This window comes from Gymnoscopelus braueri, assembly GCF_963280865.1.
Source record: "Gymnoscopelus braueri genome assembly, chromosome: 6".
Lineage (NCBI taxonomy): Eukaryota > Metazoa > Chordata > Actinopteri > Myctophiformes > Myctophidae > Gymnoscopelus > Gymnoscopelus braueri.
The window spans coordinates 13765010-13786589 of record NC_137607.1 but is presented as its reverse complement, the minus strand read 5'-3'; the positions used below and the strand labels follow the sequence as shown (position 1 = coordinate 13786589).

Sequence of the window (21580 nt, the reverse complement as noted above, 5' to 3'; positions counted from 1 at the left end):
CTAGCACAACTGTTATTGTATAGAAAGCTATATTTATTTTAACTTCGGACAAAATTATTAACTCTCTATACCCTGAGAACGCATCTGTGTGTCATTTTTAGATTTCGTTGGGCTATTCAAAAATAGCAGATATACAAGCTCATAGCGCGGCACCGAGTGCCGCGCTATGAGCTTGTAGATCTGCTATTTTTGAAAAATCGTGAAAAATGTTGTGCAAATCTTTGAATATATATATATATATTTAAAGCGAGCATTTCTAGCTAAAATGTTATTGCTTCTGGGGATTCTACAAATGTCTTCTAAATCAGTTTAAAACAGTTTTCTGAAACACTTATGTTGCTATAATATTAATGTCAGTGTCAAGGAGCCCCACAACGATATGTATTTGGCTGTGGACCCCCATCTCAAAAAAAGAAAAATTCCAGGGACCCCCAGAAGCAAAGATTTGAGTAAAAAACAATTGCTTTATAGATATATATTCAAAGATTTGCAAAAAAAAAACACGATTTAAAAAAAAATAGCAGATCTACAAGCTCATAGCGCGGCACTCGGTGCCGCGCTATGAGCTTGTAGATCTGCTATTTTTGAATAGCCAAAAGTATAAAATATGGATAAAGTGGTTACACAGATGCGTCCCCCGGTCTTAAAGGGTTAAGCGATTTCTCAAATATAATGAAGGTTTACAAGCAGTCGTATGGATGGCAGTGATAATGTTGTGTCGTGTGTTGTCCTGTCCTACACAGAGCCTGGCAAAACTGACGGTCAACTTCCAGAGCGGCTTGCCCATCGGCGACGCGGCCGGCGAGGGCCCCGTGGGCACCACGGCCCCGGGAGACGCCATCACCTTGCAGCAGTACTGTGACACCGGATGTCAGACCGACGTCATGGGAGAGGTAGCTTTGCTTTCTATCGTTTCTGCTGTGATAAGCACGATGGTAGCCTTGGGAAACCCGAGAGTTCCCCCCCCGAGCCATGTGGCCCATAGGGGGAGGAGCCTATCTCCTGTTTCTGTAGCATGAGGCGGCTTGTACAATTACACGCCCTGGACATGAGGCTAGAATGTCTCAGGGACCCCCCAATCCAATCCAGGTGGGGGTCCCATTTTTAGAGTCTTTGGTGTGACCCAGTCAGGGAATCGAACGCCGACCTCCCAATCTCAGGGTGGACACTCTAACCACAACTGAGCTGGTTGTGTTTTAACCCATTAAGGCCTGAGTCTGATTCTTAAAATGTTTTCTAAATCCTAACAGATTTTTGAAAAATATATTAAAAAAAATATTTCACGATTTTTCAAAAATAGCAGATCTACAAGCTCGTAGCGCGGCACTCGGTGCCGCGCTATGAGCTTGTAGATCTGCTATTTTTGAATAGCCAAAGAAATCTAAAGTGACACAGATGCGTTCCAGGTATTAATGGGTTAAGGTCTGAGGGTGTGAAAATGGACCATTTTCACACCCTCAGTGTTAAATTAACACTCAGGATTCTGCTTTTGTATTCTTCTTGTATCTTTCATTGACAATTAAAAGACTCACTGAAGACATGAAAATAACCGTATTGTTTGCCTGTTGATCAACTGAAAAAAATGCTGCCTGTGTGATGATGACCTTGATCTCTCTCTCTCTCCTCCTGCTCCTCAGTACGGCGCCCAGGAGTCCTCGCAGCTGGTGGACAAAGTGAAGCTCAACTGGCAGTACGAGGAGGCCAAGAAGAAGTATGTATAACGGAGCCCAGGCTCTGGGTTATTGTTGTGCCAGAGAGAGCCTGAGCAGTGTGTGTGACACAGCAGGCATAGCGGGCCCGGGCGGCCCATGACTCAGCGGCACCGCTGTTCCAGGCCCGTCGGGGAGGGGAGGGGAGGGTGTCCCCATTAGTATTTATGCTGCAGAACGCTGTCTGGTCAGTGGAATGAGCTGGGTGGTCACATTCTTCTTGCCCCTGGCCCATGTGCTGACAGACAGAGAGACAGAGAGAGAGAGAGAGAGAGAGAGTTGGCATAGTATTTACAGCAGGGGTCTTCAACAGGGGGTCGTCCGGGACCCCCTAGGGGGTCCTCAGGGTTACTGCAGGAGGGCCGCCAAATTTAGTGTGAAAGGATTTCGTTTTTTACATTAACCACTTGGGAACATTAGCAGAAAATAGCCGATCTACAAGCTCACAAACGCCTCGCGCCGCGAGGCGTTGTGAGCTTGTAGATCGGCTATTTTTCAGCAACGTGGTTTGGTGTAGACTGAAAAAGGAGCAAACCAAGCACTGAAGTATTGAGGGTTTAAGTGCTTAAATTCCTGAAATAAACAAAAAAAAAACATTAAATACTCAACACTGATAGAAATGAAGCTATGAAAAAGTTTAATCTACAACACAATTTCATCTCTCTCTCGGCTAAGGGGTCCTTGGCCTGAAAAACGTTGAAGACCCCTGATTTACAGAATCAAGACCAAAAATGCGAACAACGGATTGCAATCGGAACGCATCCTCTCTCTCTCTCTCTCTCTCTCTCTCTCTCTCTCTCTCTCTCACGCGCGTGCCGATGACTGCGCCGAACTGCACAAGATAGAGCGGATATTGCACTTTTTGGGAGGGAGGGGGAGGGTCCGTGTGCACGTGGCTGGCTGCTACACAGAAGCCTGTTGCATGCATATGAGTTTCAGCTGTAAGGGCCGAGCACAGGGTTGTTACACTACTGGGCTCCACGCAGTCTTTTTACAAGGTTGGAGTAACCATGGCGACGCTGGTAGCGGCCATGCCAGCCATGACATCAGGGAGGGAGGGGTGTAGGAGAGAGAGGGAGAGAGAGAGAGAGACAGAAAGAGAGTGTAAGAAACAGAGAGAGGGGAGACCTGTGGAAACTTGCATGCTCTGTCGCTGAGTCACTCTGGTCTGAAAACCCAACGCACATAAACACAGTTATTTCATTCTAAAGCGCGCTGTGAGCCAAAAGGGCTTCAGTTCTGTCGAGGTGCCGGGGTCTAAATAGTGTCCTGCTTTACAAGTAACACACCTGCTTGTGTCAGGGGGCCACGGGGCCGTGGTGGCACCGCCCCGCCCCGCTCCTCCGCCCCAGCCACCGCACCGCAGCCAGACATGAGCTGAATGCTGTCATTATAGTCTCAGCAGCATGCTTGTCTGCCGGGGCCATCGCAACAACAACACAACTTCATTGTCACGTCACAGGTTTTACACCAGTTTTTATGCAAGCTTTGCTACGACTGCAGTTATGTCGTTAACCCATTCAATCCGGGAACGCATAGATAAATGTCTTCTAAATCCTAGGTTTCTGAAAGATGTTGCTATGAATATCAGTGGTGCTCAAACTTTTTCATGTCAAGGACCACCCCAAATTATATGTATTTGGCCGCCGACCCCCATCTCAAAATATTTAGTTACAGTTTTAAAGCGAAATGTTCGCTTTAAAAAATATATAAAAGATTTGCCCAAATCTCGCGATTTTTCAAAAATATAGCAGATCTACAAGCTCTATAGCGTGGCACTCAGTGCCTCGCTATGAGCTTGCAGATCTGCTATTTTTGAATAGTCAAATAAATCTCAAAATGACACAGATGTGTTCCCGGATTGAATGGGTTAAATAGAAATATAATAAAGTTCATATAAAATGTATATCAGGTACGATATCGGTACTGAGGTATTTACTGTATGCAGGTGCAAATATACAGTGTTCCTTCAGTCTATTCTGCTTTTGATCAAATATACTGTACATAAAGTTATAGTTGGGTACTATACATACAAATACATGAGAATTTGTATATAATCAGCGTAGGCCTGTCCCCGACTAAGGATTTGTTTAGTCGACTCTAATTGGCAACTAATTGCCAATAGTCGACTGGCAGTCGACTAATAAAAAATACATTTTATTTCAAAGGGCCAAGTCTACACAGTTTGTTTTGTCTCCAGCAGAGTTTCTAGTGTCTCTATCTCTCTCTGGAAGAGGTTGCACATGAACTCTGCAGCCGCACTGAGGCACTCCAACACAAACAATACCAATACAAAGACGAGGAATAACAAGAATAAAGTGGAAGTTACGTGTGGTTGCAGGTGTAGACTTGGCCAAAAAACAATTTAAAACATTTTTTAGAGTCGACTAAGAGACACGCAGTCGACTCGGACCCCCCGCGACTAACCAGTCGACTAGTCGACTTAGTCGAGGTCAGGCCTAGCGTACAGTAAGGCCCCTTACACACCGGGGGCGAATTTTTCATACGAATAATATGTTATTTTTTAAAACCTTATAAAGTCAATGCAAGCTTACATGGAGCGAAAAAGCGAAGCGAAAAAACGTCTTTTTAATTATTCGGAACGAGTCCGAATTTTGCGTATATTCGCATATTCGCCGGTGTGTAATGACCTTAAGGGCGGTAAATTATCACACAAATAATTGCAACGATTTAGTTGTGTTTTTGGAACATATAAATACAAAATCTATTTCTGTTGTGCACAAACATTCCACAGGGTAGATATGACAAATAACTTAAATATACAAAAAAATAACAATAAAAAAGAATAGAAAAGGTGTAAGAACTACTGATTTAGGAGGCATTTGTAGAATTGGCCTCAGGTCTTAACTCATTGAGTGCCATTCACGTGTTTCACGTGTTGTACCGCTATGGTGCAACGTGCCAATCACGTGTTTCACGTGTTTTTGAAAGAAATAGTACAACAAATTTTTTTTTTCAGAACCCAAGATATCATTATGATTTGCACTGAAGATTTGCAGCTCCATCCACTCCTTGTTTAACTTATAATTGAAAAAGGCTGTATCTCGCTTCCAAAGCACTTTTTTTTTACTTAAAAAATCGCACTGGCCAGAAATAGACAGAAATAATTCTGGCACTCAGTGAGTTAATGGGTTAAACCTGATTTATACTTAGTTGTACGACGATGTCCCACACCAAAAACATCAGATCTAGAAGCTCACAACATGTCACATCGTGAGCTTATAGATCTGATATCCAGACAGAGTACAACAGAAGCCTGATGGAGTCTGTCCCTCCATCTGTCTGTTTGATGCTGTGGTATTCACCTTGCTAAATATCTAGTCCTACTTATACACATGAAGATGAATTACCAGCAGACCTAGTGCAGAGCCCTGGTGGACCCCGGACAACTAAGTATATAGGGTTTTAAGTGGTTAAGAGCTGGTCTCGGTAGAGGGACGGTTGTAAACACAGTTGTACTCACACGGCACACAAAAACTACAACCTAACATTATCTGAATCATCTCTTACAACCAGTAGCGATGCCAAGACTCTGTGTAGCATGTTGGCGTAGTAGGGCTTTAAAAACAGCCTTGTCAAAGCTACGTAAGTATTAGTTACACCAGTGGTTCTGAACCTTTTCAGGCCGCGACCCCCCATAATAATCATATTTGAACTGGGGACCCCCCAAAATAATCACATTTGAACTGGGGACCCTCCAAAAGAATCATATTTTAACTGGGAACCCCTCAAAATAATGATATTTGAACTGGGGACCCCTCAAAATAATCATATTTGAACTGGGGACCCCCCAAAATAATCATTAGGCATTACATTTAGTTTGACTCGGTTCCACAGATAAATATTGTGAGGCGTTGTGTGCTTGTAGATCAGCTATTTAATTGACAATTTGGCCCATGTTTGACCAGTTTTTATAGTTTAATTTGTTCATTACTTTTGACGCAGTAATGGCCTTTTTTCATTTCAAATATTTTCTTATCTTTTTTTTAGGAATTAAAAAACTCAGTAAATTATCACTTTAACTCTTTGACTGCCAGAGTATTTTCATAAAATACTCCCCCAGTGCCAGCAATTTTCGTGTTTTTTTATTTTTATATTTTGAATTTTTTTCATGAAAATAATCTAAAGACACATAATTTAAAGGCACAGCACAAATCCGCCACTAGAGAGCAGCACATGACAGCTTGATCAGGTCGTTGGGTCACTGTCACCCTTCTTGGGAGATTAGACAGGGAAAAACATGAAAACGGATGTGACGTAGTCCCAGATGGTCTGATCGGCCAAAATTACGATGTGATACACGACGGCGATGACTGATCGTCACCCAGACCATAGATTATAGAAGAGAACCTGTCCGTTTGTCTGTTATACCATGTGAAAAAACGTTTGTGTACCTATTTTGGACGAAAATGACCGGGGAAAAAAATCAAAAACCGGAAACGGAATCCAGGTCATGAAACCGGATGCAGATGTGGGTGAAGTAAGTGGAACTCGAAAATAACATTGAATATTAAGCAGCATAGCGCAATCAGAGATTAAACAATGAACGCGCGTCCAGCGCGTCAAACGCGTTGACGGCCAACTGGACAAAGTAGCACTTGACGCGTTATCGCGTCGTCCGCAGTCAAAGAGTTAATGTCATCTGAGGACCCCCCCAAATATCATGTGGGGACCCCCCCTGGGGGTCCCGACCCACAGGTTTAGAACCACTGAGTTAAACTGTAGCACTTTTCAGATGATGGAAATGTTTCCAGAATCACTTTTATTCTATTGTCTCATCATCACAGGTTTACAGGTGTAAAACAGTGGATGAAATATTTTTTTGTGGAAGGGTTAGGGTTATCGTTTTTTGTTGTTTCCAGAAAGATGAAGAGTTGTGAGCTTTTAGGTCTGCTATTTTGGCACAAGACGCAGTCTTTAGAGCTGTCACGATTACAAATTTAAGTAGACTTAATTGTCATTAATTGTCACACAAATAATTGCGATTAACGATTTAATTGTGTGTTTGGCATTGAACATAGTGGAACATAAATTAATACTTTTTTTTCCTGTTTGCACAGGGCAAATAACTTAAATATACAAAGAAATTATTGACATATTCAATATATTTATAAAAAAGTTGTTTTCAACATTGAAACGATTATGACGATTATGCGATTATCTCAAATAATTGCGACTAGACGATTATGTAATAATTGTGACAGGCCTAGCCGTCTTGCGACAAAGTATGAATCAGACTTAAATTTGGCTGTAGGCTTGACACTTGTCACGGCCTGTCTGTCTGTCTGACCGACTGTCTGACCGTCCATCTCGTCTGGTCCGTCCCGTCCACAGGGTGCAGAGCATCCAGCACCAGCTGGCCCAGCTGGACAGCGAGAGCTGGTCGGGCCGGGCGGAGGCGGACCGCGACCGCGACTTCCTGCACCTCCTGCGCGAGAAGGAGGCTCTGCTGCAGGAGCTGACCCTGGTGAGCGGGACGCAGTGCCCGCCCGAGATGCTGCAGCAGCTGGAGGAGAGGCGCCGGGGCCTGGAGGAGGAGGTGCTGAGGGCCCAGGGAGCCCAGAGCCAGGGAGCCAGTCAGAGGTACTGTATATATATACTGCTGCAACAACACTCTGCATTTTCTTCTTCTGCTGTTGGCCCCTGGGACTGGAGCCTCCCAGTACAATAGACCCTCCAGGAAAACTCATTGATTTTGCTATGAAATATGCGAGGTTTTATGTGATTTAACGCGGTGAAGTTGTAGGAAGTTGCGAAATATGCGGAAAGTTTTGCCCTTTTTGAATAAAAGTGACCCCAGCTTAATTATGCACATAATCGCATATTATGTGAATTATCGTGTTTTTCTGGATGGTCTAGTACAGTGGTTTTCAACCTTTTTCATGCCAAGGACCCCTAAATTGCCCTAAATTTGCTGTTCGATTTCATTTTAGTTTGAATGTGTTTCACAACTTAAGTGCATAAAAGTTAGTGCCTACTTTTAGTTTTTTTGTGGCGCTAAAGTCACGGCAGAGCTCAAGACACTGATGCTAGACAGGAGGGTGTGGAGGGCAGCCATTCAGGAGGCTCATCCACACTCTCACAACGCATTTAGTTTAAGACATTCTGTTTTTTAGTTTTTTTCATTCGTTTTTTTAGGTTTTAGGTTTTGCATGGTTCATTTTTGTTTTTTATTTAGTTTTACTAGTTTTTATTTTACTTTCAGGCAGTGTTGATTTCGTCGACTAAAACAATGACGAAAAATTATCGTCGACTACCTTTTTGTACTGACTAAATCTGAACTGAATAAATAAAAACTAAATAAAGACTATGAAACTAAGACTAAATACATTGACAATTGCGTCAACAAATAAAAACGGAGAAGTGGAGAAGAGATCCAGTAGAACTAAAAGACAAGTAATTTTATGCTTCATTGCGCTGGGGTGTTGCGCTCTGAAAATAGCCGCAATCAAGTGTAAAATCAGCAATTACGACGCCATCAAGGCACCGCCAGAATACATTTTAGTTGACTAAATGAACTGTAGATTTAATCGACTATAATCTTATGATATTTAGTCGACTAAAACTAGACAAAAACTAAAAAAAATCAGATCACTAAAATATGACTAAAACTAAATGGAATTTGCTGTCAAAATCAACACTTCAGGTTACTACATGATTTATTTCCTTTAAATGTTAGTCTTGAGTCTAGTTAACTCTGGTATAAATGTCCTGGTGCATATACAGTGATGTGCCGTCTTCAACCAGCTCTGCCCCATTAAAGAACCTCGTTCAGCTTATTGATTATGACTCACCGTACACTCAACATTACTGCTGACATTTTTCAAAGCAGACTGTGGTTTGTTTGGTCTTCCAGCAAGCAATTGTTTTCCATTCATTTTTGTACACAATGACAATCCAACTTGCAGAGACTTGAAACTTGTAGGTAGCTTTAAAATAATCTCAGTCTGGACCAATGATTTACAATACAGTACACACTATTCAAACGTCCAGTATTTTCTTAATGTGCTCCCTGATGTTTAGCCAATATGTACTGGGTTGTTCTGATACATTCAATATCATTGACTGTAAACACATGCGATATCTAAAAATAAAACCATTAGTGGAACCATTAGTGTTTGTGTACGATACATGGTCAAAGCATTCTGCAGCAATAATGAGGAGGAAAAAAAGGAAAAAGGACAATAATTAGACAGAATGTCACGTTCACCAAAGATAACTTTTAAATGTTGGTCCTTCTTTATCACACACGGAGGTGCTGTATTACGTTGGTTTGGTCCTTTTTAAGCCCTATATGTACTTTGTAATACGAATAGCAAAAGTGAGCTTGTAGATAAGCTACTTGGAACTATTTTTGAAATCTAACTATTTATCTTTGAACGGTAACTAATGAAGATTGAAACAATACCAAAAAAATGAGGGGAGGGGGGGCGTTGTTTTACAGTAGTCCACCATAAATAATTTATTCTGTGTTACTATCAGCTTATCTGTGGAGGTCTGCACTACTAACGGGAAATCAGAGGGTAGAATCCAGGCACCCTCATGGCCCTCATCCAGCCTGGAAGATGCAGACAGTAAACCTTAGTGATATGGAACAGACAAGGTTGCTTATCCCATTCAATCCGGGAACGTATCTGTGTCATTTTAGATTTATTTGGCTATTCAAAAATAGCAGATATACAAGCTCATAGCACGGCACTGAGTGCCGCGCTATGAGCTTGTAGATCTGCTATTTTTGAAAAATCGTGAACATTTCTTTGAATATATATATTTTTACATTTTACAAGATTTGTAACTCAAATCTTTGCTTCTGGGGGTTCTACTGTCTTCTAAATCCTAACAGTTTTCTGAAATTAATTATGTTGCTATCTATCAGTGGCGCTTAAAACCTTTTTCCAGTTCAGGGCCCCCCAAAATTATATGTATTTGGCCGGACCCCCATCTGAAAATATATTTGCCCAAAATGTTCAAGATTTTGCAAAAAATTGCAGATCTACAAGTTCATAGAGCGGCACTCGGTGCCGCACTATGAGCTTGTATATCTGCTATTGTTGAATAGCCAAAGTATAAATTATGGATAAAAGTGGAACCACGGATGCGTTCCTGGTTTGAATGGGTTATGCACCACACTGGTACACAGAAGGCCCACACACACACACACACACACACACACACACACACACACACACACACACACACACACACACACACACACACACACACACACACACACACACACACACACACACATAGAGGGAGACATTCTGGCCACGGTTGCTTCTTCTCCCATCAGGAGAGAACAGAACAACAACAACCTGATGTTATTTTGTGATTATATGGTTGTGTTGTTTTTTCTCCTGACCAGGATCCTACTGCAGGAGAAGAGAAATGTTCTCCTGAGGCAACTGGAGGAAGCAACACGCATCACCACCTACCTTCACTCTCAGCTCAAGAGGTAACAACACTCTTCACCACTTGAAAACAGACGATCTACACCTTTTGAACTTGTTGATCTACTATTGTCTGTGAACTTTTCCCCCCAGAATACAGATGCTGGGGTTCAAGTGGTTAAAGGCTTCATTACATGCTGGTTTACAAAACATTAAAAGTCTTTATCATGGTCCTTCAAACGTGTATTAAAAGGTTCTAACTGAAAAATCCACTCCAGTGAGCCATGGCAGGCTTTTTTTCTCTGTGTTCTGAAGCCTTTTCAGTTGCAATAAAAAAAAAACATATTTGCCTGCGGGTGTCACTGTTGAGTGATTTTGCCTGTCAATAATCGCCTCTACTCCGCCCCCCCAAAGGAGAAGGAGAAGGGGAGGGGAGGGGCGAGGAGAGGAGAGGAGGCGGCATTAATGGACTGTGTCGTGAAAGTCCACGGGCCAATCACAGCACTTTTCTGAGCCTAATTATTCAGAAAACCCCAGACTACAGAAAATCAACTGAATGTTCATAGTTTCTTTTGGGTGTAATTGAGGTCAGAAAACCTACAAAAATCCCCCCAAAAAAGGAAAAAAATAATTTGATGTCATGAAACCTTTAATTCTGTCAGCATGCTCCTTTAGCTGTAACAAAGTTTGTCAGGTCAATAACAACAAAATGACATCATTGCGGACCAGTGCCTTGTCAAAGTTCGTTTCGGCAGGTCTTACAAGATTTTTTTAACGAGGGAAAGGGGGATTTTTTTGTCACTGTATATTTGCACATACGAAGAAGAAATTTGTCCTCTGCATTTACCCATCTTAACTATTAGGAGCAGTATTGTAATCGTATAGCAGACATGAAGTCCACATACCAGCCCTGATAGTGTGTGATAAACCGGTTCCAGAAACGGTTCCAAAATGTGATGAAACCGATTCCGGTTCCTCAGTGTTGGATCCAGTTCCTTCTGGTTCCGCATAAACAATGTGAGGTTGACTGGTCTCTCTCTCTCTTTCTCTGTGTCCAGTCTCTCGGCCAGCTCTCTGACGGTGTCGTCCAGTAGCAGCCGCGGCTCGCTGGCCTCCAGCCGTGGCTCCCTAGCGTCCAGCCGCGGCTCCCTCAGCTCCATCAGCTTCAGCGACATCTACGGCCCGCCGCAGTACGAGAGGCACGACCCCGCCACCGCTGGAGACCTCCACGACCCCCACCTGCGCTACATGCTGCCCCCGGACACCGCCCTCTCCCCCGGGGGCTGCCCCGGTGGCTTCGGCCCCGCCGACCCCCTCCTCACCCAGGGGGGCATTAAGGTAGAGGCTCTGCAACTATCCAATGTTTTCACAGCCATTATTCTATCGATGACTTTTCTGATTAGTCGAATAATGGAGAATCTATTTTTTTCTTTTTGAATTCTCTTTATATCGACGAATCGTCAAACATTTTCTCGGTCGTACAACAGTGTTGCATAAAACTAGCAAAAATATCACATCTTCAAAACTAGCCTGGGAACAGGACCTAGGTATTGAGCTGGAGGAGGATATCTGGGAGCGCTCTTTGAGACGCATTAATACCACCTCCCTGTGTCTCAGACACTGCTTGATCCAATTTAAAATACTTCATCGTTTGCATTTCTTGAGAGAAAAACTGTCCAAAATTTATCCTGATATAGATTCTACCTGTATTAGATGTAATCTGGAGCCAGCCACTGTTGGCCATATGTTTTAGGGATGCACATCCTTGACTCAGTTTTGGAATAATATCTTTAATGCCTTCTCAACCATTTGTCATATAACAATTGAGCCCAATCCAATAACTGCTATATTGGGAGTTCCCAATGATGATGTACCAATTATTATATATACCATAAATAAAGTTGTAAAAAAAAAAAAGAAAAAAAATATCACATCTTCGAGCTCACTTAGATCGTAGATGTGATATTTTAGATTTTAGTTTTTTTTGGGGGGGGGGGGGGTTGAACTTTCACAAAATATATAAATATCGTGGAAAACATCATATACTGTAATCATCAAGATTAAAACAAAAACAGGTTCGAAATATTTCACTTTATGTGCAATGAAACTACAATATATGAAAAAATATATATTGTAATACGGCACTGAATGAGTTCAAGTGATTTAGTGTGATGAACTCTTTCTCTCCTACATGAAGGCCAAGCGGTCCCACGACACGCCCCAGTCGCTGGCCTCGCTCTCCTCCCGCTCCTCGCTCTCCTCGCTGTCCCCGCCCAGCTCGCCCATGGACACGCCGTACCACTCGGCCCCCCAGGACTGCCCCCTGGCCCAGATGACGGAGGAGTACATGGAGCTGGCGGGGGGCCGCGGCCTGCTGGAGGGGCTGCGGGGCCCCCAGGGGCCTCAGCAGCCGGGGCCCTCGCTCGCCGGAGCCCCCCCGCCCGGCGGAGAGGAGCCCGGCGGTCCCGGCGCCGGCGTACACCAAGCCGAGGGCAAGGGTCATAGAGACGGCGGCGGCAGCACCACTCCCCAAGGGGCTTTCACCTCCACGGGCAAGTATCACACTTAGTGTCACTCTAGTGACATATCGCTACTCTAGTGACATATCACCACTCTAGTGACATATCGTCAAATATCACACTTACTGTCACTCTAGTGACATATCGCTACTCTAGTGACATATCGCCACTCTAGTGACATATCGTCAAATATCACACACACTGTCACTCTAGTGACATATCGCCACTCTAGTGACATATCGTCAAATATCACACTTACTGTCACTCTAGTGACATATCGCCACTCTAGTGACATATCGTCAAATATCACACACACTGTCACTCTAGTGACATATCACCACTCTAGTGACATATCGTCAAATATCACACACACTGTCACTCTAGTGACATATCGCCACTCTAGTGACATATCACCACTCTAGTGACATATCACCACTCTAGTGACATATCGTCAAATATCACACTTATTGTCACTCTAGTGACATATCGTCAAATATCACACACACCGTCACTCTAGTGACATATCGCCACTCTAGTGACATATCGTCAAATAGCACACTCACTGTCACTCTAGTGACATATCGCTACTCTAGTGACATATCGTCAAATATCACACACACTGTCACTCTAGTGACATATCGTCAAATATCACACTCACTGTCACTCTAGTGACATATCGCCACTCTAGTGACATATCGTCAAATATCACACTCACTGTCACTCTAGTGACATATCGTCAAATATCACACTTACTGTCACTCTAGTGACATATCGCCACTCTAGTGACATATCGTCAAATATCACACTTACTGTCACTCTAGTGACATATCGCCACTCTAGTGACATATCGTCAAATATCACACACACTGTCACTCTACTGACATATCGCCACTCTGGTGACATATAGCCACTCTAGTGACATATTGTCACTCTAGTGACATGTGACATATCGTCACTCTAGTGACATATCGTCAAGTATCACACTGTCACTCTAGCGACATATCGTCACTCTAGTGACATATCGTCAAGTATCACACTGTCACTCTAGCGACATATCGTCACTCTAGTGACATATCGTCAAGTATCACACTGTCACTCTAGTGACATATCGTTACTCTAGTGACATATCGTCAAGTATCACACTGTCACTCTAGTGACATATCGTTACTCTAGTGACATATCGTTACTCTAGTGACATATCATCAAATATCACACTCACTGTCACTCGAGTGACATATCGTCACTGTCTGTCGGGTGGAAATCTTTGTACGTCTGAAACTGTTACTTTTCAGGAGAATGCTGTGTTCCAATGTAGTTATTATTTAGTCACAAGCTCTTGTTAATCTTTTTTATTGCTTAAATGTATAAAACCCACAGACACACTGAACCACTTTCAACCTGGCATCCGTTTTAGAAATCGCATTAAAACAAAAAAGAAATAAATATATATTTTGTTTAGTTTTGTTCAAATAGCAGATCAACACGCGTCGCATCACGACACGTTGTGATCTTGTTGATTATGCTATTTATTTTATTTATTTTGCGTGACATACAACGAAGCACAAGAAAGGGCGTTCATTTATGAAAAATAAATGAAATATGTACAGGTTTCTGCCTGTCAGCGACAACACGTCCCGTTCATGCAAGGAATGCTCTTGCAATCAGTGAATGTGAAAACTACAAACCCTCACTTCCTGTTTTCCTACCCTCGGCGGTCGTGACATTGTCCTTGTTCACTGTGTTTAGCTGTAAAATAAGCCATTCCGACTGTCACACTCAATTCAAAATATGAATGGTGTTGACGTAACGGCAGCAAGTAGAGCTGCTTGTAGAAAAAGCAGTTTGAAATGGACAGCAAGGGGAATTCCCCTCAATATGGATTGCATCATGAATATATTTTTTTCTTCAGAATATGATTACCATCAGCAAATAACACAATGAACTGTATATGTTTATACGTATTTACGCGCTGATGTCAAGCCCTATAAATAGCTATTTTCAGTGCAGGACACAATGTGCAACCAAATGTAAATCAGGCATAACATTAACATTGCAGTCAGACAGTACACTCTATAGACAATAGACAAAGGTAGGCCTTTGATGCCATTTGAATGACATCTGTGTCATTTTAAGACTTATTTGGCTATTTAAAAAAAAGCTCATAGCGCCCCACAGAGTGCTATGAGCTTGTAGATCTGCTTATTTTTGAATAGCCAAAGTATAAAATAATGGTTATAGTTCGAATCTAAAATGACACAGAGGCGTTCCCGGATTGAATGGGTTAACCCATTGAAACCCGGAAAGCATCTGTGTCATTTTAGATTTTAACCACTTTAACCATTATTTTATACTTTGGCTATTCAAAAATAGCAGATCTACAAGCTCATAGCGCGCCGTCGAGCTACCTATGAGCTTGTAGATCTGCTATTTTGATATATAAATGTGTGCAAATCTTTGAATATATAAACATTTTTAACTCAAATCTTTGCTTCTGGGGGTCCCTGGAACAAAATATTTTGAGATGGGGGGGGGGGGGGGGGGGGGGCGGAGTCCGAGGACAAATGCATATAGTTTTGGGTGGTCCTTGACATGAAAAAAGTTGATAATATAGCAACATAAGTTAAAATTTCCCAGAAGCAAAGATTTTTGTAAAAAAAAAATGCTTTAAAAATCATATTTATTCAAAGATTTGCACAAATTTCACGATTTAAAAATAAATAAATAGCCCAAAGTATAAAATAATGGTTAAAGTGGTTACACAGATGCGGAATGCAAATCTTTGAATATATATATATTTTTAAAGCAAAATGTTTGGCTTTTGAATGGGTTAATCATGGGTTAAGTGACAGTGTGTTCCTGTGGCCCCTCCCAGGAGTGACTCTGAGGTGTAACAGTGCCAACCGGAGCGGCAGAAGAGCCAGGAGAGTGTCCACGGGCGTGTCAGAGGACGCCCTGGCCACCGACAGCGGCGTGTTTGAGGCCTGGGGCCGGAGGTGAGTACATCCCCTTCCTCTGTCTGAACTGTGGTGGAACAAGTACAAAAGTACAAAAAGTATTGTTTCGAAAATAGTAAAGCTGCAAGTCGTCGTGAGCTTGCAGATCGGCCATTTTCGAACAGAGGAAGTATAAGATGGGGCTTAATTGGTTAACGTATGTTTTGTAATGATAATCTAAATCTATGAAGTACCTTGTAGTTGTAACTAAAGTATTCAAATAATTGTAGTGGAGTAAAAAAACTAAGAACTAGAAAATGTGCTCCTCGGAGCACAGGTCTCCGCCAGTACTGTTCCTGATTAATCCTGTCTTACCTATTTATATTACATATTGTCACGTGTCACTTGACCAATGTTAGCTTACCTTGGCTGATGGAAGCTCACTTCAAAAAATATGATTTTTTTTTGAAGTGACACACCTATTTATAGGTTTCTATGTCATCATGCGTCTCGCTAGCCAATCAGAGCATTGGTGACAACAATATTGTCACGTGTCACGCGAAGTTTGACCAATGTTAGCTTGGCTGAGACGGGGACACACACGGAAGGACAAGAACGAAAACATACTCTCCACCTCTGGCGGAGACAACAATATTTGCCGCTGAGGTGCATTGAAAAATGGACATACTCAAGTAAAGTAAAATTACCTAGAATTGCACTTGACCACAGTATGCATTTAGTTACCTTCCACCAAAGCTCTCCAAACACCCCTGCTCCTCTCTCTCTGTCACTGGAGTACTTCTGCCCCCTAGTGACAGAAGAGACAAACTGCAGTATGACAGTGGATAGGATAAGGATAATTCCTTTAACAGGTCCGTTCATGAAAGTCCTTGCGGTCTTGTTTCCAATGAGGGCCTGTGAGCAATTAGGGGTTAAGAGTCTTGCTCAGGGAGCAGGTTAGTATTGAAGGAGTCAGTCCACAGTGCTCTCTACACCGCGCTCTATTATGACTCTATTAAAAATCCGTCCGTCGTTGAAATATCCGTGACATTTAAGCTTAAAGTCTTCACACACAGGGAATGATGAATAAACGACACGCAGATGTGTCTGCGAAATATTGCGTATCAAAGCTGTCCATATTGTTGCTGCTGCATTGTCTGAAGGAAGCCAAACTAAAATAAGTTTTACTCTTATGTACCTGTAGCCACAAGATAAAGAACAACCTTGAACCTTTAACCTTGAACCTTGAAGACCCCTGATGTAGGATTTCAGCGGTATTAACACCATGTGTTGTTAATGTTGTTGGTCCTCTGACAGAGCGGAGGAGTCTGACGAGATGTCCTACATGAAAGACCTGACGTCTGCCAGCGAGGCTGTTCAGATACAGCTAGGATTACTGTGAGTAACACAACTTCTACATGATACCCATGGTATGATTGATTGATTGAATACTTTATTAGGCAGAAATGTAAACAGTACAAGGTACAGTCAGACATTTGAGCTAAAAGGACTTCTCTTCTCTCTAAACACAATTTTTAGTCCCAAGTGTCTACCCCTGACACTTGTGTGAGTGACAAAATGACAAAGACACAGGAAATGTACCGTACATATGTATTTATTTATGTATTGTAAAGCTACATTGTTCGTAGCTACAGTAGAAGCCTGCACAGTGTTGATTTTGACGGCAAATTTTGATTCAGTATTAGTCATAGTCTTTTGAATAAAATTCCATTTAGTTTTAGTCATATTTTTGTCACCTGAAATGTTTTAGTCTAGTTTTATTCGACTAAATATCATATAGTCGACTAAATCTACAGTTGATTTAGTCGACTAATGTATTTTGGTGGTGCCTCAATGGCGTCGTAATAGCTGATTTTACACTTGGTTGCATGCTGAAAATAGCCGATCTACAAGCTCACAACGCATCGCAGCGCAACGCGTTGTGAGCTTGCAGATCTGCTATTTTCAGAGCGCAACACCCGAGTGCAACCAAACATAAAATGACTTGTCTTCTAGTCTAGTTTTTATTTGTTGACGAAATTGTCAATATATTTACAGTCTTAGTTTTAGTCATCGTAGCTTCGTTTTTATTTAGTTTTTATTTAGTTTCGTCAGTGAAAAAAGGTAGTCGACCAACATTTTTCGTCATAGTTTTAGTCTATGAAATCAACACTGACCCTGCAGCTTTCGTTTCAGAGCAGTACTAGGTTACCATGGTTTGTTTCTAACTGAATTGTGGTCGAACAGACCATAAACAAACCAGACGTGTCGCCAAAAAGACTACTAAAAATGAGCGTAAAAATGTATGACTTTAAGTATAATTTAAGCATATGAGTGTTTTGTGAACTTAATTATGAATTATTTTCAGACCAGACAATTGATATTTGGTGTGATATTGTCATGTTACAGATATGACTCCAGCTCTCAGTCGCTGCTGCTTCATCTGCTCCAACTCAAACATCTGAACAAGGCTGTGGTGAGAGACGGCTACAAAGTGTGAGTACTTACTTACACTAACTCAAGGGTGGGGGGGTCCAGGTTCTCAAAGGAGGGCTGTTGGTTCATAAACCAGTGACATCATCGTTAACCTTTTTTTAAATTTTATTATTGTTATTAGTTTATGTTGTATTAACGCGAGAACAATGGCTTCCATTATAGCATGATAACTTTACAGCAGGGGTCTTCAACAGGGGGTCCGGGACCCCTAGGGGGTCCTCACGGTTACTACAGGGGGTCCGCCAAATCTTTGTGTGATATGGGGCTTTTTTCACATTTACTACTTGAACACTAGCATCTCTATTCTGGGGGGACATTTGCCGAAAATACCAAGCTCACGTTGTGAGCTTGTAGATCTGTTTGGCAAAGAGATTAGATGTACAGGGAAAAAAGGGGCAAGTTTACTGTGGATAATGTCTGAAAAATTTACAAAACATTAATTTACACTGATTATAGTGCTGTCCAACACGTCTATGAAGCCCTCTACGAAATCAATGAAAACGTTGATCTGCAACACAAGTTTATATTGTGGGGGGTCACTGCTTCAGCTCCCTCAGCTAAGGTTCCTTGGTCTAAAAAACGTTGAAGACCCCTGCTTTACAAGAATAGAAAGCCTGGAGTTTCTATTCGCTTGGATTCCCCATCGATGATGTCACTGGTAGGCGGGTGTCTGAACTGCCCACAGCCCTCCTCTGAGACACTGAGTAGACAGAAATGGTGCCATATTATCATGAGCATTAGTGAGGACCAATTATATGAAGATAGGTTGAAAATAGGTGAAGTCTTCCTTTAACAATGCTCCTGAAATCAGAGTGAAGTGGACACCATTTGCCTGCAGATGTTTGAATTTTCTTTAGTTATATAGTAGTTCAACGCTAACAACAAAGCTAACAACAATGTCGCAAAGCAACGCGTCGTTAGCGTATAGATAGTTGTTTTTGTCTAGCAATAGCGTCGTACTAAACCCTAATAAATGAAGCTTTAATGGTTGTGTGTATTCCTCAGGTACGTGAAGGTGCACTTGATTCCACTGGACGCCGGCAGGGCCTGCGCCTTTTACTGCTGCAAGGCGCTGGAGCCGACGCCTCTCATGAGCTTCAACGAGGGCTTCAGGATCCCCGTCCCGCCCAACGCCCTGGCCGTGTGCGCCCTGCAGCTGTCCCTCTGCTCGCTGGGACCACAGGCCCAGGAGGAGCTACTGGTACGTTATGTTATATTATGTCCCTCTGCTCGCTGGGACCACAGGCCCAGGAGGAGCTACTAGTATGTTATGTTATATTATGTCCCTCTGCTCGCTGGGACCACAGGCCCAGGAGGAGCTACTGGTACGTTATGCTATATTATGTCCCTCTGCTCGCTGGGACCACAGGCCCAGGAGGAGCTACTGGTACGTAGGGCTGTCCCCGACTCGGTGTTTATCTAGTCGACTCAGAGTCGGGAGTTTTAATGCGACGCGTCGACGAATCGATCTTTAGTTTTTATATAGAAAATAGGTCTTTATGACCTCATTGGAGGCTACAATTGCAAGTGTTTCAGAAACTTTCAGTGCTGATTTAGGGCACATTACATAGTGAAGTGCAACAGAGCCATATGATTTTTGTGTGTGCGTGTGCGCAGGGCACTGCCCAGGTGAGCCTGGCGGAATGTGAGGGCGGTACAGAGATGGCGTTCTGTTGGCTGCGGGTGCAGGCGCCAGGCGGGTCAGAACACCGGAGCAAACATCACCATGACAACCAGGAGGACCAGCACAGACCCAGCACCACCATGGTACCATCATCTGATTACTGTGTTGTTATTCACTTACACTGTTACACCACTGGTTCTCTAACAGCAAATGTTTCTTTTGGGTCTTGAGCTAATAAGTTACACTATCACTGACTTACACTATCCAACTAACAGTGGTTGAAAAAGTACTCAAGTGTTTTTACTTAAGTAAAAGTATCAATACTGCAATGTAGAAATACTCCGTTACAAGTAAAAGTCCGTAATAAAAAAAATACTTGAGTAAAAGTACTACAGTAATGGTATCAAAAAGTACTTACCAAAAGTAAAAGTACTCATTATGCAGAATGTATCTAAAAATCTTTTGAAAATAGCAGATCTACAAGCTCACAACGCGTCGCAATGCGACGCGTTGTAAGCTTGTAGATCGGCTATTTATAAATGGCGAAATGTATATAGGGCTGAAGTGGTTAATGTATGTTTTGTAATAATAATCTAAATCTACTAAGTAACTAGTAACTAAAGTTCAATGAAGTTAAAAGTACAATATTTGGATCTGAGATGTAGTGGAGTAGAAGTAAAAGTATTTGAAATTGGAAATACTCAAGTAAAGTACAAATACCTAAAAATTCTACTTAAGTACAGTACTTGAGTAAATGTACTTAAGTTACTTTACACCACTGCTATCCAACTAACCACTTCATACTTTTCTTATACTTCACAATTCAATAACAGTTGTGTTTGTAAAGTGCTTTAATTAATTTGGTTTAACACTTTACAAGTCAGCAGGTTCACACAGTTTATCAATGTTTTATCATTAAACATAAAGTAAAATAAATGTTCCACTTTCTCTCACGTGCCCCCTGCAGTACCTCTGGGTACCTCTAGGGGTACGCGTAACCCCATTTGAAAATCGCTGGAGTGACGAAAACCACTTATAGAGTAAGTGGTTCATCACTGTAGCTGGGATCATCACTATAAGACTTATATTGATGGAAACCACTTATAGTATAAGTGTATAAGTGGTTTCCACTCTAACTAGTAAATCATATGTTGCCAGTGTGGATAAACGCCTGCTATACTTTCTAACACTTTCCTGGCTGCTTGGTAGCATTACGGTTGGCAGTCGCATGACTCAGCGAGTGACAAGACACAGAACCGACACAGGAGCGTCTCGCACCGAAAAATATCAGATCTCGCAAGTTCACAACGTGTCACGCTGCAACGCGTCGTGAGCTTGTGGATCTGCTGTTTTCAGGTGCGAGACACCAGCGTGAATCAGGTGTAAATCAGCAGTGGTGGAAAAAGTACAACATTTTTTTACTCAAGTAAATGTATCAATACTGCAATGTAGAAATACTCTGTTACATGTAAAAGTCCGGAATTCTAAATTTACTTGAGTAAAAGTACAAAAGTATTGGTATCAAAATGTACTTAAAGTACCAAAAGTAGAAAGTTCTCATTATGCAGAATGTCTCATTTCACAAGTTTTCAAATGTATAAAAATGTATAAAAATCCTTTGAAAATAGCAGATCTACAAGCTCATAATGTGTCGCATGGCGACGCATTGTGAGCTACAGTGTATAGGGCTGTAGTGGTGAAGTTTTGTAATAATAATCAAAATCTACTACTGTTACTAACTAAGTTTTCAAATAATTGTAGTGGAGTAAAAGTACAATATTTGCCTCTGAGATGTAGTGGAGTAGAAGTAAAAGTACTGAAAATTGGAAATACTCCAGTAAAGTAAAAATGCCTCAAAACTGTACTTAAAGGGATACTTCACTTTCAC

General features: G+C 42.0%; 1 protein-coding gene across 2 annotated transcripts in view; it reads left to right on the top strand.

The window, feature by feature from the left end:
- The window catches only part of wwc3 (WWC family member 3), a 96794-nt gene that overhangs the window by 62656 nt on the left and 12558 nt on the right, over nt 1-21580 (top strand). For both annotated transcript variants that reach the window (XM_080429821.1, XM_080429822.1), the window contains exons 7-17: nt 744-893; nt 1638-1711; nt 7065-7313; nt 10096-10185; nt 11179-11458; nt 12318-12672; nt 15512-15632; nt 16890-16970; nt 17982-18068; nt 19074-19269; nt 19686-19835. In XM_080429821.1, coding sequence (XP_080285947.1) covers nt 744-893; nt 1638-1711; nt 7065-7313; nt 10096-10185; nt 11179-11458; nt 12318-12672; nt 15512-15632; nt 16890-16970; nt 17982-18068; nt 19074-19269; nt 19686-19835 — 1833 coding nt within the window. The remainder of the gene's footprint in view (nt 1-743; nt 894-1637; nt 1712-7064; nt 7314-10095; nt 10186-11178; nt 11459-12317; nt 12673-15511; nt 15633-16889; nt 16971-17981; nt 18069-19073; nt 19270-19685; nt 19836-21580) is intronic.